Source organism: Capsella rubella, unplaced genomic scaffold, assembly GCF_000375325.1.
Source record: "Capsella rubella cultivar Monte Gargano unplaced genomic scaffold, Caprub1_0 scaffold_8, whole genome shotgun sequence".
In the NCBI taxonomy this organism is placed as follows: Eukaryota; Viridiplantae; Streptophyta; class Magnoliopsida; order Brassicales; family Brassicaceae; genus Capsella; species Capsella rubella.
In genome coordinates, this window is record NW_006238916.1 from 10,571,751 (window position 1) to 10,591,757 (window position 20,007).

Sequence of the window (20,007 nt, forward strand, 5' to 3'; positions counted from 1 at the left end):
TTTTCCGGAATAATTCGTGAGAATGTACTAAAACTTTGTACCAAATTGGTTTAATGATTTTTTTTTTCTTTTATCTTTTACAAAAAGAAAATTATAACAAAATCAGATCAACAGTTTTTTAAAGTTATAAGAAAGCAAATCTTTGTAAAACACATCAAGTTAGAACTCTGAAATCATCAGTAAAATCTATAAAAGTTAAGCAATTAATTGCTTATGTATAAGTTTAAGTGGTTAACCAATAGTAAACATAATTTAGCATCGCCTGATTGCTGCTTTAACTATATAAGTAAAAAAAACAGAAACGGATGGTAGGATCATATTTGATGAAAATGAATAAGCCCAACACTAGTGACTTATCTAGAAAGAAAATGAAATTTACATCAAAATGGCAAAGAAATTAAAAATATTTTTTTAGCAATAGGCGAGGAGAGGTATTGAGAAGAAGGAAGTGTAGGCAGGCAAGGCAGGCCCATCTCTCTCTCTTTCTCTTTTCATAAATGAGAATCATGCTTTACTCTCTCTCTCTCTCTCTCTCTCTCTCTCTCTCTCTCTATTTCATTCATTCTTCTTCCTCATTTACAGCCCGATTCCACTATCTTCCTCATCATCATAAGTATACACTAATCTCGAGAAGAAGATAAAGCAACCAAAACAAACACCTCTCTCTCTCTCTCTCTCCCTTTCTCCTTTGTTTCAAAGTTTCTTCCTTTTGGGCGGGTTTTAAGGAATATTTTGGAACTTTCTCTTTTTGGGTACGTTTCTTTAGTTTCTGGGCTTCTTCTACTTGTGGTTTGTTTTTGTTGTTTGTTGTTTCTAGCTCTACTTGTATATTACTGTGTCACGCTTTTCTCTAGCAAACTTTTATGCTTCTTGCTTGATGACTATATCACAAGATTATTCTGAGCGTTTCGGTGTCCCTTCCTTCTAATTAAAGTCTTTTTTTTTTTTTTTTTTCTTCTCTATTTTGTTAAGGTTGTTTGAGTTCTCTTAGTTCTGCTTTATTTGGTGCAGAGTATTTGAATTTTGGGAATTCTAAAGGTTGCCTTAAACTGAAATCAATCTCTTGCTGTTTGTATTAGTGATGGCTACTGAGGAAAAGCCTCTTAATCCTCTTGATTCAAGCCATGGTGATTCTGCTCCTGCTTCTAATCAGGTACATATCCACATCACATCCACATCAAAATTTATGTATGTGTGCAAAGTTTGGATCTTGGTTTTTTCAAAGATTTGAACTTTGAATGAATTTGATGTGTCTGTTTAAGGGAATTGAAAAGGTTTGAAACTATTTGAGATTTGAACTTCGAATGAATTACTTGCCAAAAATTGCTTAGTGTGTTTGCAAAATTCAGATCAAATTGATTTAGTGTTGTTAGTTTCATTCATGAGATTACTTCTTTTGAGGAATTGCTTTCTTCTTCAAGTTCTCATAGAACCCATTGGTTACTATCATCTGTGTTCTTAATGCGAAGGCTGAAGAATCATCTGCTATAACAGAAGAGGCTTCTGCAAATGTTCAACAATGGAGGCGAAAGAACCTCTCTTTGCAGATTCCCTCGAGAGCAACTGGTCTTTCATCTCAAGATTCGGTTGTAATCAAAATGCCTCCAACACCTAGCCCAACTCCGAGAAGAGTTAACTTTTCTCTGACTTCTAGCTCTCCAGGTCCTGGTCCTCCTACTTCTTCTGCTCTTCTGCGTGGCAAATCCTCCCTGAAGAATCTTTTGCCAAAAGCTGGCTGTAAACCTAAAACCTCTAACACTGATATCGAGAAGGGACAAGGGAATGCCTGTTCTCCTTCTGCATTGCAAGAGAAGGCTTCGATAGCGAGGTCATTATCACTTTCGAAGTTATTTACGCCTAAGATCAAGAGAACTTCATCTCTACCTGTGACTCCCGTTATTCTTTCACACTCAGAGTCAGCTCATGGGGGAAGCAGTGTTGCTCCTCCAACTCCAAACGTAAGCTTTTCTCTTGTATCATTTTCAGAGAACCTCGCTATTGTTAGGTACTTATACTTGGTATTGCAGAGCAAAGGGAGTGTGCACATAGCTCGCTCTCGCTCTGTGCCTGTTAATGACAAGGAACTAAGCCTAAAGGGAATGGAGTCATTCTTCAGAGTAATTCCTTCGACTCCACGTGTAAAAGAAGGAGACATTTTCTCAAATGCATCAGAGGCTGGTGATACGGGTAAGTTTGTGTTTCAGTCGGTTATATGTTTCCTTTTCTTGTTTCTGAAATATTTGTTTACTGAAGATAACAAATCTATCAATGTGTTGAACAGAAACAGGTGATGCTGATGGAGAAGATATACCTGAGGATGAAGCAGTTTGTAGGATTTGTTTGGTAGAGCTCTGTGAAGGAGGAGAAACCTTAAAAATGGAGTGTAGTTGCAAAGGCGAACTTGCTCTTGCCCACAAAGATTGTGCTCTTAAATGGTTCACCATAAAGGGAAACAAGACCTGTGAGGTTTGTAAAGAAGAAGTTAAGAACTTACCTGTAACACTCTTACGGATCCAAAGCCTTAGAAATTCTGGTGTTGTTCAGCTAGATGTCACTGGTTACAGGTAAAATAAACTTATGTTCTCATTCTTGGTACAAATTACTTTACAGAGTATTCAAAACATCCAATCTCTCTTATGGTTAAATAGGAAACCTTGACTAAGTCTCTGCATTTATTTCTCAACAGGGTCTGGCAAGAGGTACCGGTTCTAGTAATCATCAGTATGCTCGCTTACTTCTGCTTTCTCGAGCAGCTCTTGGTAATCTGTCTCTACTATTTATAACCAGCCTTAACAAAAACAAGCTTCTTGATATAGACTTACATACAGATATACTACAGACAGATATCTATAATATTAAGTCTTATTTACAGGTTGAGAAATTGGGTACGGGTGCAATCGCGATATCTCTGCCATTTTCTTGTATTCTTGGTCTTCTTGCATCCATGACCGCGTCAACCATGGGTAGGTCTTCTTTTGGAAAAAAAACTCTTCTCAATGTGTTTCCTCCACTCTGATACGTTTTTAGCTCTGGAATATTCCTATGCAGTCATGAGAAGATTTGTCTGGATTTACGCATCTGTCCAGTTTGCTTTGGTGGTTCTCTTCGCCCATATATTTTATTCCGTGGTTAGTACTCTTCAACGCCTTTTTACCTTTTCCTTGCTAAATATATCCTTGAAGCTAAAAGAACTTGCCAGCTTTTGGTTTAGCCGATAATGATCGAGAGTTTAGAGATCTCTTAGGCAAAAATGAACATAAAGCTGCAACCTGTATCATATATATATATCAGTCTATAAACTCAAATTATGTGTTGCTCAAATCCGATCTCCCGGTGGTTTCAGGTGAAGTTGCAACCAGTTCTGTCGGTTCTTCTGTCAACATTTGCTGGATTTGGTGTCTGCATATGCGGAAGCTCAGTGATGGTTGAGTTTGTGAGATGGAAACGAAGGTGGCGAGCCAGGAGGCTAGAGGAACAGCTGAACCAGGCTCAGACGCTGACACAACCACCCCAACAGCTGGATGCAACAACCTCTCGGCATCATCCTAATGCCTCGTAGAGCCAGCCTGAAAGTGGGGAGATGATTTTACATTTATACTGTTAGTTCGGTTAATGTTATGTAATGATTTGTATAAAAGAAAGTGAACAAGAACTGCTTAAAGATTGTTCTTTAGTTTGTTTTGCTTCTTTGCATATACACATTTTACATTTGAATTGTTGTAGTAAGCTTGTAACTTGGATTTGCGCAATCTCTGCAAATCAAAGGTTTGTAGTAGTATTGGTTTTAAAGCTTCTTCAATTTTTTGTTGTATAATAAAAGATAATATCGAATATTAAAAGGAAAATTAACAAAACAAAATAGTCACGAGGCAATCACGTGCCAATTTCCTGAAAACTCTTCTTCTCTGTTTCTGACTTTTAGGCTTAAGTCTTAGCTCTTCTTCTCGACGACGGTGTATGAGATTTATACAACGATGAATCTCTCCACGAGGCTCGCTGAGAAACTTCCCGTAATCTTACCGGTGCCGTCTTCTCCTCTCCTACGTAAAGGTTGGTTTTTTCAATCAGTACTGCTTTTGGGGTTTCTGAGAAAATTTGGATTCTTTTCAAAGGAACCAAAATAAGATAACTCTTTAGGTCGCAAGGTCCAATCTCGAATTCATAAATCCATTATTGTCATGTGTGTGTGATAGGAGTTTCCGAGTTAAGATTCTTTTCGATTGCTAACCACAGTAGAAGATTGAGATGGGGATTACAAAAGAAGATGGTTTGGAGTTTGGAGAGAGCTGAAACCTGTGTAGTGAGCAATTCATGTTTTGTTCATCCTGCAACCGAAGCCTATGCAAAAGAAGCTATTGAAGCGATCAAATCCGAGAAAGTTATAGCTGTTCCCACTGATACGCTTTATGGCTTCGCTTGTGATGCTTGGTAATATGAAAAATCTTCACTTTTGTAGCTGCAATATTAGCTTTTACATTGCCTGGACTAAACGTTGTGATTATATACAACATAACAGTTCGTTAGAAGCGGTTAACCGGATTTATGAGATCAAAGGGCGTAAGCTTACAAGCCCTTTAGCCATATGTGTTGGCGATGTATTAGACATCAAGAGAGTTGCTACAACAAATCACTTACCTCATGGTTTGCTCGATTCACTCTTGCCTGGTCCAGTTACTCTCGTACTTCAACGAGGTTTGCATCTTCTTCTTTGAGTGGTTGCATCGATATGATCTCTTTATGTGAGAGTGTTCTTTTAGTGTTTTAAACAGGTGAATCAAGCATTCTTGAAAAGTCCTTGAATCCTGGGATTGATACTATTGGAGTACGGGTACCAGATTGTGAGTTCATTAGGGAAGTAGCGAGAGGTTCAGGCAGTGTGTTGGCTCTTACAAGTGCTAATCTAAGCGGTGATAGAAGCAGCGTTTGTGTTAAAGATTTTGAGAATATCTGGCAGCATTGTGCTTATGTCTATGATGGTGGTTTGCTTCCATCGGGTCGCGCAGGATCTACAATTGTCGATCTGACTAATGCCGGAAAGTATAAGATCATTAGAGCGGGAAGGTAATGCAATTGATGATTAGATCAGTTAGTGTGAACTATTGGATTTAAAGTATAAATCTTTGTGGGGTCTTTGAGCTAATTACTCACAAAAATATGTTCATCTTGTCTTTGATTCAGCGCAAAGCATGCAACAGTGGCGATTCTTGAAAAGTATTTGCTGGAGGAAGAAGAAGAAGAAGAAGAAGAGTAGCGTTAGTTAAGAGAAGAAAGCTAAAAGATGAATGTGAAGTCTGACTTGCAAAAGAATGCTGAGGTTTTGCTTTGGTTCTTTAATAGATCCTTGCTATTGGTTCAAGATATGTATGTTTAGTTTGTAATACGAGAAGATAGTTGTTGATTTAGATTTTGATCGTATGCTACCTCCAATTTTCGTGGTACGCATCTGTAGTTTAAAGAAACTTGGTGGACCGTTTCATAATTTTTACTCAAGTTTATTATTACTGGTCATTAATGGAATAAGAATACTATTAAACCAATCCATGTCTGTTTTGTAAACGTGGCAACTGTTAAAAGCGAATGGTGTCGTACTTAAAAAAAACACACACACACCCAAATTAATAGAGGAAAATCTCATAAACTTATGTAGAAACTCAATTTCATTTTACACGCATCCGTGCTCTAATTTGATTCCTAATACTGTACTTGTGCTAAAACTTGGACTAAAAAAAATTGTCATTGGTCCTCTTGGCTGTTTCTGACACACTCTAAAACGTTTTATCCACAGTTCCTTTCACCACCCAGCTTCATATACTTGTTAATTTCTTATATGTGAAATATCAATCCCTCTCAAACTCTTCTCACCACTAATTTCTTCCTCTCGAACATTCTCTTCTCTATTTTTTGATTCCCTGGTTTCAAGACTGGTTTCTCAAATTGCGTGATTTTGGCTCGTCGTCAGGTACTTTTCTCATGCTTTAGAGAATCTCTAGAGGGTTCTCTCAAATTGGTTCTTTTGTCCGGTTTTGATGAGTTTCTGTGCGATTTCATCGAGGGGACGAAGATAATTTAGTTGGGTAACTCTGGGTTTGGGAAAAATTTGTTGATTTTATTTGCTTCAGAATCAGAACTGAAGCTAAAAGAAAGTGTTGTGCTTTTGTTGTTAAATTGCCTTTGATCTTCACAGTAACGAAAATGGATTTTAGAAGAATAACAAATTCAGCTGATTTTGTTCTGTGAATGACTATGCAGTTACTTTGATTCAAAATGGCGACTGGAGTGTTGCCAGCTCCGGTTTCCGGGGTTAAGATCCCGGATTCGAAACTTGGGTTTGGTAAAAGCATGAGTATTGTCAGAATTTGTGATATGAGGAGTCTAAGATCTGCTAGAAGAAGAGTTTCAGTCATCCGTAATTCAAACCAAGGCTCTGATTTAGCTGAGCTTCAACCTGCATCAGAAGGAAGCCCTCTCTTAGGTATATGCATAACAGCTTCATGCAAAGTTATCATTTTTCTTTTTATAAAAAGAAATCCTTTTTGGAGGTTTCGTTTAGAGTGAATGATTGTGTGTTATAATCGGTTTTGTAGTGCCAAGACAGAAATATTGTGAGTCATTGCATAAGACGGTGAGAAGGAAGACTCGTACTGTTATGGTTGGAAATGTCGCCCTTGGAAGCGAACATCCTATTAGGATTCAGACCATGACTACATCGGATACAAAAGATATTGCTGGAACTGTTGATGAGGTTTTTCCTTCTGTCCCTTAAAATTATATTTACAGTTTGAAATATGGACCTTGCGTATTTGTGTACATCAATATATGAATTTCTTGCGTCAGATGATTTAATTGTGTTGCACCGTAAGCTTATTATTGTTCGGTCTGTGATTATAGGTTATGAGAATAGCAGATAAAGGAGCGGATATTGTGAGGATAACTGTTCAAGGGAAGAAAGAGGCGGATGCGTGCTTTGAAATAAAAGATAAACTTGTTCAGCTTAAGTAAGTCGATGACTGTGCTGAGTTTTCTATCTTTGTATGTACAGTTTGAGTCGTATGAAACTGAACTGGTGTTTTGCGTCTTGGTTAACAGTTACAATATACCTCTGGTAGCAGATATTCATTTTGCCCCTGCTGTAGCTTTACGAGTCGCTGAATGCTTTGACAAGATCCGCGTCAACCCCGGAAATTTTGGTACTGTTTTTTTATCTTTCACTTGGTTCTTTAACTTGAGAATGATCAAAAAATTTGATTTTGCAGCTGACAGACGGGCACAGTTTGAGACGATAGAATATACAGATGATGAATATCAGAAAGAACTCCAGCATATTGAACAGGTGGAAGGAAACCTTTGTCTTACTTGTCTTGTAAAACACTGAAACCCTTAAAGTTTAATCAGTCTTTATTACCGGTGTTACTATTTTTTATATTTTTTAGGTCTTCACTCCTTTGGTTGAGAAATGCAAAAAATACGGAAGAGCAATGCGTATAGGGACAAATCATGGAAGTCTTTCTGACCGTATCATGAGCTATTATGGGGATTCTCCACGAGGAATGGTGAAAATTCTTGATTACTTTACAATGGTTTCTCTTAATACACATGTACTGTTGTCTGACATGAGCTCTGTCGCACAGGTTGAATCTGCGTTTGAGTTTGCCCGGATATGTCGGAAATTGGACTATCACAACTTTGTTTTCTCAATGAAAGCGAGCAACCCGGTGATCATGGTTCAGGCATACCGTTTGCTTGTGGCTGAGATGTATGTTCATGGATGGGATTATCCTTTGCATTTGGGAGTTACTGAGGCAGGAGAAGGAGAAGATGGACGGATGAAATCTGCAATTGGAATTGGGACGCTTCTGCAGGTACCTCATTACATAACAAAAGGGAAAGATCTTTACTTTAACAGTTCATGTATGGCAATGATTGTTTGTAATTGCAGGACGGGCTAGGTGACACAATTAGAGTTTCACTGACAGAGCCACCAGAAGAGGAGATAGATCCCTGCAGGCGATTGGCCAACCTTGGGACCAAAGCTGCTGAACTTCAACAAGGCGTTGTATGAATGATTCTTTTTCAGACGCTTCTCTAGTATATTTTCCACATTATGGGACTAATGCAACTCGTTTGTGTACTAGGCTCCGTTTGAAGAAAAGCATAGGCATTATTTTGATTTCCAGCGTCGGACCGGTGATCTACCTGTACAAAAAGAGGTAAGACTATACATTTAAAATAAAAAAAAAAACTCATGTACTTCATGATGTCCTTTTCAAGTATTGAAGAACATAAAAAACAAATCCTGAGAACTATAGGGAGAAGAGGTCGATTACAGAGGTGTTCTTCACCGTGATGGTTCTGTTCTAATGTCAATTTCTTTGGACCAACTAAAGGTGAGTATTTAGAAATACTCTTCAGTATTCTCTCCATCTTCCATTTCCTTAATGCAATCTATAGAACGGGTCATTTTCTTTCTGCTCACTAATTTGCTTTCCCTCTAGGCACCTGAACTCCTCTACAGATCGCTCGCTACAAAGCTTGTCGTAGGCATGCCATTCAAGGTGAGATATGGTTCAGTATATTTTGATGAGAGACGCCGTCTCACTGTAATAATATTATATTGGTTATCAATTCTTACTTTCCCGAGAAATGCTTGTATAGGATCTGGCAACTGTTGATTCAATCTTATTAAGAGAGCTACCGCCTGTAGATGATCATGTGGCTGTAAGAATCACCCTTTCTTTATATCATTTTACTTTAAGATTTGACATGGCCGAGCAAAAACATTGAGTTCTGTTTACAGCGTTTGGCACTAAAACGGTTGATTGATGTCAGTATGGGAGTTATAACACCCTTATCAGAGCAACTCACAAAGCCATTGCCCAATGCAATGGTTCTTGTCAACCTCAAGGAACTATCTGGTGGTGCTTACAAGCTTCTTCCTGAAGGTGACCTGGTTCTTACCTGAAAGAAAGTATAATAAAGAGAACAAATTTCTTTCAGTATTTCTTAGCTTCGATTATTTCAGGTACACGCTTGGTTGTCTCTCTCAGTGGTGATGAGCCATACGAGAAGCTTGAAATACTCAAAAATATCGATGCTACTATGATTCTCCATGATGTACCCTTCAATGAAGACAAAGTTAGCAGAGTACATGCAGCTCGGAGGTAATAATAGATAATTCTTAATATCTGATTTTTGCTGAGTTAAAATTTCTGATTTATAAGCGCTAAATGATATTCTTTTCCTGGACTTGCAGGTTATTCGAGTTCCTATCTGAGAATTCAGTTAACTTTCCTGTTATTCACCACATAAATTTCCCAACTGGAACTCACAGGTAGATAACGAATTTCAAGCTCTGTGCAGTGAATGGAAAATTCACTTTTGATCTTATTGTGTTTTCTTTCTTCTTGCGCACAATGCAGAGACGAATTGGTGATTCACGCAGGGACTTACGCTGGAGGCCTTCTTGTGGATGGACTCGGCGATGGTGTAATGCTTGAAGCACCTGACCAAGATTTTGATTTTCTTCGTAATACTTCCTTCAACTTATTACAAGGCTGCAGAATGCGTAACACAAAGACGGTAAAAGCAAAAAGATACACTATCTCTGCGGGTTTTTTTTCTTGAAAAGGAGAAGTAATAACTTGTAAAATCGTTGCAGGAATACGTATCGTGTCCGTCTTGTGGAAGAACGCTATTCGACTTGCAAGAAATTAGCGCCGAGATTCGAGAAAAGACTTCACATTTACCTGGCGTTTCGGTTAAAACTCAAAGACTCTTATACATGTTTTCAAGGGAAGTTTTGTTTTTTTCCTTCTGTTTTTGAATGTAAACGAGTTGAATAATGGTGCAGATCGCAATCATGGGTTGCATTGTGAATGGACCAGGAGAAATGGCAGATGCTGATTTCGGATATGTAGGTGGTTCTCCTGGGAAAATCGACCTTTATGTCGGAAAGGTAACACCTTTACTCTCTTTGGTTTCTTAGTGATAGTGTTTATATATTCGGTCCAAATGTTGATACTTTTGAGGACAGACGGTGGTGAAGCGTGGGATTGCTATGACGGAGGCAACAGATGCTCTGATTGGTCTGATAAAAGAACATGGTCGTTGGGTAGATCCACCCGTGGCTGATGAGTAGATTTCAAACAGTGGAGATGGTAGGCCTTTCTCTGTAAACTGAGCCAGAAGATAAAATACATTTTAAGTGTATATCTCATGTATTTGTTGTTGTATTACATCATATTCAACAAACCTCTAATATGATAACAGTTCTCGAGCGAAATAAAACTAAGAGAAACGAGTTACAAATACGTTATACATTTGTTCACAAATAGCCATTCTCTTATAATGATAACACTTTCATGGCATGCAAGTAGTTAATATGGCAAACCAAGAAATATATGTATATCACAAGATTCACAAAATCACTTCTCTTTTTACTTCATATAATTGAGACGTAATTTATAAATCTTTGCATCATTAGTTTAAGGAACATACGATGGAGAGATTTGAAGAATAAAATAAGGTGATGTATATATATGTGGATTTAATCAAATAAGCAGCAACAAACAGGACCGGTGGGATTGTCCAAGAGGCAGTGGCCGTCCAAAGGTGTAGGGTCGGTGCTCCTGTGGCAATGGGTGTCGCAGTCGTTGTCGCTCTTGCACGTTCCTCTTAAGCGGCATGGTCCGTCAATTATATCTTTTTCTGTGAATTTCATATAATTTGGTCAAAGATCCTTAAACAAAACAAAAATATTACATACCACAAAAACATGTTTTGGTTTAAAAATAACCCATTGTTTTGACTTCTCTTTTTTTATTACAATATAATTTCGATTAATTTTTCAAATTTACAAAATCATCTAGGATAGTTTTCTAAACTTTAATTTTGAAACTCTTCATAAACATAAAATCTGTGGAGTTTTGGAATGTTTTTAATTTAAAAACAAAATTAAAAGAAGCACTTGTTAATGTAAACCTAACATTGTGGAAGGAAAAACCTATAATTTACCTTGGGATTGGGCTGTGACAACGAGAGAGAAGATCACGAAAATTGCAACAAGTTGAAATTTTGATGAAGCCATTTCTTAGTTTGTTTTCTTTTTCTTTGTAATGCAAGGTATTCAAGTTTAAGTTTGTGTTTGGAAAATTATGATCTATTATCTGATATTTTATAAGTGAATTTCGTTACAAAGATAGTAATTGTTTTCTTTTCTTTTTTAAAAGTAGACCATTTTTAGTAAGATAATTTATGGTTAATGTAGCAATAACAATATTAAAAAGTCTCCTAAAAGTTAGTACTAGATGTAGTTTCTGACATCTAAATTTAGTGAGGATAGGAAGAAAAAAAAATAGACGGTGGAGGAGTAACTTTGATTACTTGTAAATTTTTAAGAACCTTCTACAAGTTTAATGCAAAATACATGATACTCCTCATAAGTGACCAAGCTCTCTTTCATATTGAAAATCTCAAGAGAAAAGTTCTCTTCAAGGCTTGATTGAAAAACAATCTGCAAAAACCTACTTAAGGTGTTCAAAACATGTTTGATATTCGGTTGATCAAATTGGGCCTTATATACTAAATGGGCCGATTATACTAATATGGGCCGATTACAGTATCGTTCAGACAAAGTAAAAGCCTCGTGAATGGTAAAGCTCTCTCTCTCTCTCTCATCGGAGAATTGAAGATTGGGAAAAACGCCAATAAACAATCACCGGCGACGTAAACCATGAGCAGTACCGCAGGGAAGCTCGTGACTTCAAGATCCGAGCTTGATCTCGATCACCCTAACCTCGAAGATTACCTTCCTTCCGGTTCCTCTATCCACGAACCACGCGGCAAGCTCAGCCTGTATATTCTCTCAAGCAATTTCTGTGTATTTGAATTTGATCTGATCGGGTGATTGAGTATTCACCCTTCTTCGTGAGTGATTGCAGGCGTGACTTGCTCGATATCTCTCCCACTCTCACTGAAGCTGCTGGTGCCATTGTTGATGTATGATGTCTCGACTAAACCCAAATCTGTGTCACGATTAGATTACTCTCTTAGACTTCAAATATATGAGCTAAAGGATGGATTTTTATCTCTGTAACCGTATGTCATTGTTGGTTTTTGGGTATGATTTTTCAGGACTCGTTCACAAGATGTTTCAAATCGAATCCTCCAGAACCTTGGAACTGGAACATTTACTTATTCCCACTATGGTGCTTTGGGGTTGTTGTTAGATACTGTATCCTCTTTCCCTTGAGGTTTGTTCCTTTTATTTATTTAGTAGTTCTTGTTCTTGGCTCAAAGTTACGATTCACAGCCAGTGTGCTTGCACTAAGCAGTTCATTTTTAAAAAAATATCTGCAGGGTCGTCACTTTAGCTTTTGGGTGGATTATCTTCCTTTCATTGTTTATCCCCGTAAATTATCTGCTGAAAGGTCAAGATAGATTGAGGAAAAAGATAGAGGTGGGTTGGATTCTCTGTTTCTGATTACGTTTTCACTGTGAATTCAAGAAGATTTTACTTTCTTTTTCTGTGTTACCAGAGGGTCTTGGTGGAAATGATATGCAGTTTTTTTGTTGCCTCATGGACCGGAGTTGTCAAGTATCACGGGCCACGGCCTAGCATCCGTCCCAAGCAGGTTATGTTTCCTTATAAAAACTTTACTTTGTATCTCTTTTATGCTCGTCTACCTATGCTTACATTATGATCTGGGTTAAACAGGTTTATGTTGCCAACCATACTTCGATGATTGATTTCATCGTCTTGGAGCAGATGACTGCATTTGCTGTTATAATGCAGAAGCATCCTGGTTGGGTTGGTAAGTTTCTGGCTATTAGAGTACCCCAGAAGTGGCTTATGACCTTTATGACTGTTTAGTTTTAATAGGTTTGTGGTCGATTTAGTGATGACTGATTGGTTTACCTTTCATGCTTTATTGTGAAAGCCGTGATTGACTTTTGTTGCTTTATATATGAAGGGCTTCTGCAAAGCACAATATTAGAGAGTGTAGGATGTATCTGGTTCAATCGTTCAGAGGCAAAGGATCGTGAAATTGTAGCGAGAAAGTATGCATAACTCTTATACCTTTTAAATGTCTGTTACTTATTCTACTCATGCTAACTATGGGAATATGACTCATAAATCAGGTTAAGGGACCATGTCCAAGGAGCTGACAATAATCCTCTTCTCATATTTCCTGAGGGGACATGTGTAAATAATAACTATACAGTGATGTTTAAGAAGGTATTTTGGACCTAACTTTGATGTGATTTAGCCTCGTACTATGTTATAGTTTCTGATTCTCTTCATGATAATGTTAAGGGTGCTTTTGAATTGGACTGCACAGTTTGTCCAATTGCAATTAAATACAACAAGATTTTTGTTGATGCCTTCTGGAATAGCAGAAAGTAAGGGTATTTTCTTTAAGACTTTCATATCAAAGATAATTTTGAATTTCTGAAGTATTGTTGAAAGGGATGAAGAAGCATTTCTAACTTATTATACACTCTTTTTTTGCTGATATATTGCTCAGTTCTGATTGAAACAAGTTTTCTTCTAGTGCGAAATATTTAGGGTCATTTCTTTGTCTTGGTAACAAATTGTCTTGCATGCTCTTTGCAGACAATCATTTACTATGCACTTGCTGCAACTCATGACATCATGGGCTGTTGTGTGTGAAGTGTGGTACTTGGAACCTCAAACTATAAGGCCCGGTGAAACAGGGATTGAGTTTGCAGAGAGGTAAAACACTCTTCCCTTGGTCTTTCATCAGAGAAATCATATGCTAAGAAATTTTTCTTTAATTACCTGGCATGACATTCTTTTACATCCATCTTATATACTTGTGACAGGGTTAGAGACATGATATCTACTCGGGCGGGTCTCAAAAAGGTCCCTTGGGATGGATACTTGAAGTATTCGAGACCAAGCTCCAAGCATAGCGAACGCAAGTATGTTCTACGTCATTACCTTGTAGAACTAGCTAAATCTCTTAAGAATTTTCAGAAGCCAAAGCAAGACTTTCCATTATATCCAAACTTGGCAGTTGCACAAATTTAGAGGCTCAACTTTAGTGATCCTTGAATTAATACCAACAATTTTTTTATGTTTACTTTGTCTTCCTTTAAATTGACAGGCAACAGAGTTTCGCTGAATCGATCCTGGCTAGATTGGAAGAAGATAAGTGAATGTAAAAATGAAGTTATTTATTTCCTTGTGGTGTTTCATTTTTCAATTAGACAAAAACAATCTGATGCCTCATGTTCTCTCTGTTTTTTCAATATACAATGTTGTGAATCTCTCAATAAACAGAACTCACTTTTGCATCTTGTTCGAATGCTACACCACAAATTTGCATATTCAAAAGATTTATAAGAACGAACAAACAAATATATACCGAAAGAAAGAAGACTTTGAGAATTTTGAAGGCGGTGACGAGATCTTCAGAAGAATTCAGTGGCGGCGTATCCATACCGCGAACGGCGAACGTTCTCACGCCGTTTCTTCAACAAATATCCTCCACCGAAGCCGACCATACTCACCGCTGCAATGGCTCCGACAACAATTCCAGTTTTGTCTCCTGCGGAGGCTTTTTTGCCTCCCTTTCTGATATTCTCAGTGTAATTGAGATCACTGGCTTCTGTAAACTGAGACGAAGACGAATAATCGTATTCAGTAGACATTGTCGGAGATGGAGACATTTCATTCTCTGGCTGAGGCGGAGAAGACGAATGCTCAGTAGGAGACACCTTTGGTGAAATTTCTTTAGCTGAAATCTCAACGGATACGATAAAAAGAGCTACAATCATGAAACCAACCTTCATCATCATCTCAAAGGTTCAAACCTCTCTCTTTGTTTCTGATCTCTCTGAAGACTTGAAGAGATGGAGGGGAATATATAGGATGCTTATGACAAATGGTGATTCGCCACGTCACAAGTGTATAGAACCTAGATACGGAGCGAAGCATCAGATCATATAGTCAATTTATTGATTTTCCACTTAAAGTTGATATGAGTAACACTGAGATTTGCTTTGGTACTTATACTCAATAATGCTTTGGGAATTTCAAAATTTTAATTTATTTTTTCTATTAGTGGAAGTAATTGGTGTATCTTAGTAGGAAGAAGCAAATTGTAAGGAGGGAATATAAAAGAATCAATTGTGACAATCGTAAAGCAAAGTGTAACCACTTTATAATGTTGACGCCTAACGAAGAAAAGTTTCACTTTTAGTGGTGGACTTAACTTGGGTCAATTCAGCTCATATCATTATCATATATTACGTATACGGTAAACGGGTTCTTCTGGTTTTCCGGGTCAATGATGTATCATCTGATCTTTATTTCAATGTGTGACACTAAAGTAAAGTTTGGCATTCTACATTTAGATAAGTGAAACCAAATCTAAGAGTGGAAATTGTCTTTCCCAAACTAATAGTATTAATTGTCTTCATCTTTCTCTATAGTCGCACACTCATGATGAAACAATTCCGGTCATACATAAGGAGACATAATATAACTTGTACCCTTTTCTTGGCTTTGGATCACAACTCGTCCTTTGAGTCACTTTGGCTACTCTTTGCCGTGCTCTCGGTTTTTTCTTTGGTCTCGGTAGTTTCTACTTTTGGTGTGGACTCGACACTTTTAGGAGATTCGGTTGATGCAGGTTTCTCCAGTTTGAACGGGATTGTTGCGTGTTTCCTCAAGAACTTGTAAAATGCAACCACAGTGCGGTCTGCATCTACCGTTATCTGCTCCACACAACAACACAATAATACAAGGTTTTCTCAGTTTCAGATGATACCAAGAAGACAAATGTGTTGCAGCCAGGAGAATCAGAACTTACCGGCTCTGAAGTCTTGTTGCCTGCAGGGAAGAAGAGAATTGTAGGGAACCCTTCAGCCTGCAAAACCAGATAAAATCATCCCTGAGGCTTTGATCATAGAAAGGTTCTCGGTGCAGAGATGAATTGCATTAACTTTATTACCTTGGCCTTGGGATGTTCGTTAGTTGTTCCATCCATCTTGGCTATGACGAGAGAATCAATATTTTTCAAATGTTTTGCAAGCTTGTTGTACATTGGCTCAAGGGCTTGGCAATGGCCACACCATGGTGCGTAGACCTGAGTTTTGTTTTAAAGAACAAAGCATCGATGTAAAGAGAAGATGTGAATCCATATCGATTTATTGATGGATTTTAATACAATATGTACCTCGAGAAGAACATCTTTAGAATCGTCCAGAACAATTTCATCAAAGTTATCTCCAACCACAATTTTCACATCAGCATCGTTCTGTGGCATAAATTTTAAGTCCCAGTTTAACATGAGCCAACAAGACGATTGGAAATTGAAGATGAAAAATAAACAGCTTTACCTTTTCCGGAATGGGGTCTGACTTATAGAAAGGCTTTAACTTGTCATTCAGGAAATCCTCTCCAAATGTCTGCAGTAGGTTAGAGGTTTAAGTTTACCAAACAACAATCTTTACATGTCACCGTGAAGTAGAAATTTTATGAGTGAAAGAAACTTCAAAGAGATACCTTAATTTTATCTGACTTGATCTCGCCATCAAAGAAGTGTTTTTTCGGGTCTTCATTTCCTGTGTAGGCAATAAGCTTTACACAGACCAACATTTGAGATATAGTCAGTATGTGCTTGTTGAAAAGATCTAGGACTCAGATTCTTATAAATGTGCAATTCTTAAGCCCATCACAAAATAAAAACAATCGACTTACTTTAGGACCATTTTCGGACACACCAAAGTATTCAGCGACTGGCTTTCCATAATCCTCATTATCCAGATCCACAGATACAAAGATGAGCTGTAGCAAGAAACAAAAGGCTTCTTAGAAGTAACATTACCAAGATAACGTAAAGCCATTGTTGCCCCCAAAGATCCTCCTTCATGGATTCGTCTTGATCCAAAACATAAATATCAAATATTGGTCTAAACCAGACTAGACTTATGTTCTCACCTTTCCTTTGAATGATTTCGCTGCTTCTTGGAATTCAGGAAGAACCTTTTCAGAGTCTTTTTTGGTTGCAAACAACAGCAACTGTAAAGAGATCATATACTTTCATGTTAGCAGATGGACCTAAACCATCATCGAATTTGAATAGAAGAATCCTACTTAAAACAGTGACACACCTGTTTCTTGATTGCACTCTCAAAAATTTCCGGTGCAGTCTCTCTTGTGAAAACAGACACCAATGGAAGCTTGTTGGCAGACACAAAACTAACTATAGCAGACTTAACAAATTCCCCATCTGCAGATTAATAATACAAACATATAAGCAAAATCCCTAGAACAAGACCATTGAATCAATGCATAACAGAAATTTACAGAAAACCAACCAAAATGGCTAATCTTCTCCTCTTCACTCTTCACTAGGACAAGAGCAGGCCTTTTAGACTCGGGATCGATGTGAAACATCTTGGCAACATCAGGATTTACTGTTTGATAGACGTTCACATCGTCTTCAGCTTTAGAAGCAGCAGCAAGTTGGTCATGCTCAACACCCTGTAAAAAAATTACATTTTAAAGATCCAATTGTGTTTACCTTAAGAAAAAATACAGCAACGACTCAGAAAGACTATAAACCAAGTGAATAGAGAAACCATACCACCAATGAGTTCAAGTATCCCAAGACGACTTTGTTCCCAGAAGTCAACACTTTCTCAGCATCATCTAATGTAGTTAGATTATACACACCGGGGCCTATCTTCTTCTTCACCCATGTCACAATTGTTTCTCTAAATCACAACATTTTTTAAAAAAAAATACTCAGCAATTCTAACTACAAATTAGATCCGACGATAAAATTGAAATTAATACCAAAACCCAATTTCACTTACTTAGTCCTTCCTCCAGTGTAAGGCTTGTGCTCACCATCAACGAAGAAAAGAATAGTCGGAAATCCCTGAACACTATGCTCCTGAGCTAGCTCATTTTCCTCCGTCGCATCGATCTTAGCCAAAACGACACCAGCGTCCTTAAGCTCCGTCGCAGCTGCAGCATACTCGGGAGCAAGAGACTGACAATGACCACACCACGGCGCATAGAATTCAACCAAAACGTATTGGTTATTCTCAATCACATCAGTGAAGTTACGCTCCTTGATTACCACAACATCTTTCTCATCAACTTCCGGCGTCGGGAACGGATCGGAATCTGGATTTCCTAGATCGGAAAAATCTCCTTCTTCATCGTCATCGTCGTTGTACATATCAGGATCTTCGTCTTCACCTCCTTCGAAATCGTCAAGTCCAGCTGAGGAGGCGAGTGAGTCAGCGCCGGGAGCGTCGTCTTCTTTGAGATCCTCGAGGAAGCTGAGATCCTCATCGTCGACGTCGTCGGAGGAAGAAGCGGCGAAAGAAGGAGAAACGGCGGAGAAGATGAGAAGAGCGGTGAGAGAGAAGAGGAGAAAAACGCGGAACGCCATTTTAGTGTGTGCGACTCTGTTTGTGAACTCTTGAGATGGTTGAGACTTGAGATCTAATAAATTAACAACTACTACTGAATAACGCATGTTCGTTGTTACCAAAACAAACGTCGTCGTTTAGGATAGAGTATTAAATTGGATTATTAGGGAATATTCTATGTCATTGACTAATAATAAATGAAACAAAACTGAAATGTTTATAACCTGAAATGAATCCGAGTAATTTATTAACCGGTTGGTTTTACTACCAAAACACAATAACCGGATCTTTACCTTAAACCATTTTAGTGTAAGTCAACCAACTTGACACAAATTAATTGGAATTAAGTATAGCTAATATTATTTGATTAGCAATTTGATCTTATACTATGTTTACATGTAAAATCATTCTACAAATTTAAGCTATATATTAAGCTGAATTCAAACCGAAATATACCAAAACTTTGATAAAACAAACTCAACCATAGCGCCTAGGATTCAATACTCTTCTTCGACACATTGTAACTTTCTACATAGTTTTTTTTTTTATATAAGAATTGACAAAAGAACTTGAAAAGAAAGAAGTATCGTTGTGGATAATTTAAGCATCAGAGTGAGTCACAATAGTGCGGATCATACTAGCACGTCGTTTCTTGATCACAAAGAAGATTGCCAAAGAGAGAAATGCTACGAAAGAAAGGCCTAACACTACTCCAATGGTTTCCCCTCGTCCTTCTTCATCTCTGCGACTCTCACTTGTTGTGTGTTCGTCTGATGAAACTTTAGTACTTCCTTGTGAATCTGCTTCTACGATGGATGTCTTTGAAGGCGAAGGTGTAGGTGAGGATGTCGATGGTGAAGAAGGTGAGTTTTTTGGTGGGTTATTGTGATCAGGGACTGATGATTTTGGGTGGAAGAAATCGTAAGCTTCCGGAGAGAAAGCAGATGGGTTTGTATAGGCTGGACCATGAACAGGTCTGCTCCCAGCAATGGAGACACAAAGAAGCAAAGAGAAGCAAGAGAAGAAGAAGAGCAAAGAGTGAGTTAGGTATGTCATGTTGCAAAAGTGTTTGTTTTTTTTTGTTTAGTTTGTGACTTTGTGTACATGTGTTTGTTTTTTGGGGTTTATATATGTAGTATGTTGGTTATAGAGGAGATCATAGTTGTTGCTTGAAGTTCAAATTTGTATGATTGCATAATATCAAGAAAAGAACAAAAAAGTGTTTTTTTGATGGGTGAGGAGAGCAATTATCCGATTTTTGTTTGTTTTCAATCTTCTATATATAACTTCCCTCTACAAAATAAGTGTTCTTTTCTTCTAACGAACGTGAACAATTAATCTTTTAACTGTACAAAAGAAAGTTGTATATATTAATGTACATAATTTCTGTTTGATATATCTATAAGTTTTTATCGTTTGCATTTACATGTTCTAACTATATCTAACATGATATTAAAAAATAGGGTTATAAAGATATGTTCATATAATCATATTGTTCATATTTTTGAGGGTAGGATTGGTGCCAAAAGAATGATGCATCAAGAGTTGTTAGCTTGAAGGAACCGCAACGGAAAAGTAAAAACTAGTTTAAGG

At 37.7% G+C, this 20,007-nt stretch overlaps 8 protein-coding genes across 12 annotated transcripts; 4 read left to right on the forward strand and 4 right to left on the reverse strand.

The window, feature by feature from the left end:
• The first annotated feature begins 643 nt into the window (after nucleotides 1-643).
• LOC17876842 (E3 ubiquitin-protein ligase MARCH7) lies at nucleotides 644-3,799 on the forward strand. 4 transcript variants are annotated; one of them, XM_006282098.2, is made up of 9 exons: nucleotides 644-752; nucleotides 1,080-1,153; nucleotides 1,470-1,958; nucleotides 2,028-2,187; nucleotides 2,282-2,564; nucleotides 2,687-2,759; nucleotides 2,873-2,963; nucleotides 3,028-3,128; nucleotides 3,344-3,799. In XM_006282098.2, exons 2-9 carry the CDS (start codon nucleotides 1,082-1,084, stop codon nucleotides 3,557-3,559), a joined length of 1,485 nt encoding a protein of 494 aa, XP_006282160.1. In that variant the 5' UTR covers nucleotides 644-752; nucleotides 1,080-1,081; the 3' UTR covers nucleotides 3,560-3,799. The 4 variants fall into 4 exon arrangements, with proteins under 4 accessions (XP_006282160.1, XP_023644778.1, XP_023644786.1 ...); XM_023789010.1 differs by having other exon boundaries at nucleotides 646-752; nucleotides 1,012-1,153; XM_023789015.1 differs by lacking the exon at nucleotides 644-752 and adding an exon at nucleotides 944-972.
• Nucleotides 3,800-3,924: 125 nt separating this feature from the next.
• Nucleotides 3,925-5,537, forward strand: LOC17875257 (yrdC domain-containing protein, mitochondrial). Of its 2 annotated transcripts, XM_006281637.2 has the most exons (5): nucleotides 3,926-4,050; nucleotides 4,194-4,428; nucleotides 4,517-4,692; nucleotides 4,770-5,061; nucleotides 5,179-5,537. In XM_006281637.2, the coding sequence occupies exons 1-5, from the start codon at nucleotides 3,975-3,977 to the stop codon at nucleotides 5,249-5,251; spliced, it is 852 nt and encodes a 283-aa protein (XP_006281699.1). In that variant the 5' UTR covers nucleotides 3,926-3,974; the 3' UTR covers nucleotides 5,252-5,537. The 2 variants fall into 2 exon arrangements, with proteins under 2 accessions (XP_023642641.1, XP_006281699.1); XM_023786873.1 differs by lacking the exon at nucleotides 5,179-5,537 and having other exon boundaries at nucleotides 3,925-4,050; nucleotides 4,758-4,864.
• Nucleotides 5,538-5,815: 278 nt separating this feature from the next.
• Nucleotides 5,816-10,307, forward strand: LOC17874939 (4-hydroxy-3-methylbut-2-en-1-yl diphosphate synthase (ferredoxin), chloroplastic). Its single transcript, XM_006280002.2, has 20 exons — nucleotides 5,816-5,959; nucleotides 6,250-6,472; nucleotides 6,585-6,742; nucleotides 6,889-6,995; nucleotides 7,087-7,187; nucleotides 7,254-7,330; nucleotides 7,431-7,550; nucleotides 7,629-7,859; nucleotides 7,937-8,053; nucleotides 8,133-8,207; nucleotides 8,307-8,384; nucleotides 8,493-8,552; nucleotides 8,653-8,715; nucleotides 8,795-8,939; nucleotides 9,020-9,158; nucleotides 9,251-9,328; nucleotides 9,417-9,576; nucleotides 9,656-9,754; nucleotides 9,848-9,952; nucleotides 10,031-10,307. Exons 2-20 carry the CDS (start codon nucleotides 6,265-6,267, stop codon nucleotides 10,133-10,135), a joined length of 2,226 nt encoding a protein of 741 aa, XP_006280064.1. The 5' UTR covers nucleotides 5,816-5,959; nucleotides 6,250-6,264; the 3' UTR covers nucleotides 10,136-10,307.
• LOC17876539 (putative defensin-like protein 274) lies at nucleotides 10,225-11,121 on the reverse strand. The gene is made up of 2 exons (XM_006282003.2): nucleotides 11,011-11,121; nucleotides 10,225-10,704 (listed from the first exon to the last, which is right to left on the reverse strand). Exons 1-2 carry the CDS (start codon nucleotides 11,081-11,083, stop codon nucleotides 10,544-10,546), a joined length of 234 nt encoding a protein of 77 aa, XP_006282065.1. The 5' UTR covers nucleotides 11,084-11,121; the 3' UTR covers nucleotides 10,225-10,543.
• A 539-nt stretch (nucleotides 11,122-11,660) lies between these two features.
• LOC17876348 (glycerol-3-phosphate acyltransferase 9) lies at nucleotides 11,661-14,316 on the forward strand. The gene is made up of 12 exons (XM_006280578.2): nucleotides 11,661-11,850; nucleotides 11,937-11,994; nucleotides 12,130-12,248; nucleotides 12,355-12,454; nucleotides 12,534-12,629; nucleotides 12,713-12,809; nucleotides 12,969-13,056; nucleotides 13,138-13,234; nucleotides 13,313-13,398; nucleotides 13,613-13,732; nucleotides 13,843-13,941; nucleotides 14,127-14,316. Exons 1-12 carry the CDS (start codon nucleotides 11,729-11,731, stop codon nucleotides 14,176-14,178), a joined length of 1,134 nt encoding a protein of 377 aa, XP_006280640.1. The 5' UTR covers nucleotides 11,661-11,728; the 3' UTR covers nucleotides 14,179-14,316.
• On the reverse strand, nucleotides 14,180-14,865 carry LOC17875775. The gene has a single exon (XM_006282235.2). It carries the CDS (start codon nucleotides 14,818-14,820, stop codon nucleotides 14,434-14,436), a length of 387 nt encoding a protein of 128 aa, XP_006282297.2. The 5' UTR covers nucleotides 14,821-14,865; the 3' UTR covers nucleotides 14,180-14,433.
• Nucleotides 14,866-15,312: 447 nt separating this feature from the next.
• Nucleotides 15,313-18,466, reverse strand: LOC17875267 (protein disulfide isomerase-like 1-4). The gene is made up of 12 exons (XM_006280129.2): nucleotides 17,848-18,466; nucleotides 17,616-17,745; nucleotides 17,347-17,512; nucleotides 17,140-17,258; nucleotides 16,967-17,047; nucleotides 16,727-16,813; nucleotides 16,532-16,606; nucleotides 16,366-16,434; nucleotides 16,203-16,283; nucleotides 15,978-16,112; nucleotides 15,837-15,893; nucleotides 15,313-15,741 (listed from the first exon to the last, which is right to left on the reverse strand). Exons 1-12 carry the CDS (start codon nucleotides 18,432-18,434, stop codon nucleotides 15,535-15,537), a joined length of 1,794 nt encoding a protein of 597 aa, XP_006280191.2. The 5' UTR covers nucleotides 18,435-18,466; the 3' UTR covers nucleotides 15,313-15,534.
• A 385-nt stretch (nucleotides 18,467-18,851) lies between these two features.
• On the reverse strand, nucleotides 18,852-19,496 carry LOC17876521 (proline-rich receptor-like protein kinase PERK8). The gene has a single exon (XM_006281957.2). It carries the CDS (start codon nucleotides 19,468-19,470, stop codon nucleotides 19,015-19,017), a length of 456 nt encoding a protein of 151 aa, XP_006282019.1. The 5' UTR covers nucleotides 19,471-19,496; the 3' UTR covers nucleotides 18,852-19,014.
• Between the last annotated feature and the right edge of the window lie 511 nt (nucleotides 19,497-20,007).

Bases quoted from the DNA above. Each gene is read 5' to 3' on its own strand.
- LOC17876842 (XM_006282098.2), top strand. From the start codon at position 1,082: ATGGCTACTGAGGAAAAGCCTCTTAATCCTCTTGATTCAAGCCATGGT. The intron at 1,959-2,027 runs GTAAGCTTTTCT...TTGGTATTGCAG, and splicing joins TTGCTCCTCCAACTCCAAAC to AGCAAAGGGAGTGTGCACAT. The intron at 3,129-3,343 runs GTTAGTACTCTT...CGGTGGTTTCAG, and splicing joins CCCATATATTTTATTCCGTG to GTGAAGTTGCAACCAGTTCT.
- LOC17875257 (XM_006281637.2), top strand. From the start codon at position 3,975: ATGAATCTCTCCACGAGGCTCGCTGAGAAACTTCCCGTAATCTTACCG. The intron at 4,693-4,769 runs GTTTGCATCTTC...TGTTTTAAACAG, and splicing joins TACTCTCGTACTTCAACGAG to GTGAATCAAGCATTCTTGAA. The intron at 5,062-5,178 runs GTAATGCAATTG...TCTTTGATTCAG, and splicing joins AAGATCATTAGAGCGGGAAG to CGCAAAGCATGCAACAGTGG.
- LOC17874939 (XM_006280002.2), top strand. From the start codon at position 6,265: ATGGCGACTGGAGTGTTGCCAGCTCCGGTTTCCGGGGTTAAGATCCCG. The intron at 8,716-8,794 runs GTAAGAATCACC...TTCTGTTTACAG, and splicing joins CTGTAGATGATCATGTGGCT to CGTTTGGCACTAAAACGGTT. The intron at 9,329-9,416 runs GTAGATAACGAA...CGCACAATGCAG, and splicing joins TTCCCAACTGGAACTCACAG to AGACGAATTGGTGATTCACG.
- LOC17876539 (XM_006282003.2), bottom strand. From the start codon at position 11,083: ATGGCTTCATCAAAATTTCAACTTGTTGCAATTTTCGTGATCTTCTCT. The intron at 10,705-11,010 runs GTAAATTATAGG...TGAAATTCACAG, and splicing joins TGTCACAGCCCAATCCCAAG to AAAAAGATATAATTGACGGA.
- LOC17876348 (XM_006280578.2), top strand. From the start codon at position 11,729: ATGAGCAGTACCGCAGGGAAGCTCGTGACTTCAAGATCCGAGCTTGAT. The intron at 12,810-12,968 runs GTAAGTTTCTGG...TTATATATGAAG, and splicing joins GAAGCATCCTGGTTGGGTTG to GGCTTCTGCAAAGCACAATA. The intron at 13,942-14,126 runs GTATGTTCTACG...TTAAATTGACAG, and splicing joins TCCAAGCATAGCGAACGCAA to GCAACAGAGTTTCGCTGAAT.
- LOC17875775 (XM_006282235.2), bottom strand. From the start codon at position 14,820: ATGATGATGAAGGTTGGTTTCATGATTGTAGCTCTTTTTATCGTATCC.
- LOC17875267 (XM_006280129.2), bottom strand. From the start codon at position 18,434: ATGGCGTTCCGCGTTTTTCTCCTCTTCTCTCTCACCGCTCTTCTCATC. The intron at 17,513-17,615 runs GTATGGTTTCTC...ATTTTTTTACAG, and splicing joins GATACTTGAACTCATTGGTG to GGTGTTGAGCATGACCAACT. The intron at 16,435-16,531 runs GTATCTCTTTGA...AACCTACTGCAG, and splicing joins TCAAGTCAGATAAAATTAAG to ACATTTGGAGAGGATTTCCT.
- LOC17876521 (XM_006281957.2), bottom strand. From the start codon at position 19,470: ATGACATACCTAACTCACTCTTTGCTCTTCTTCTTCTCTTGCTTCTCT.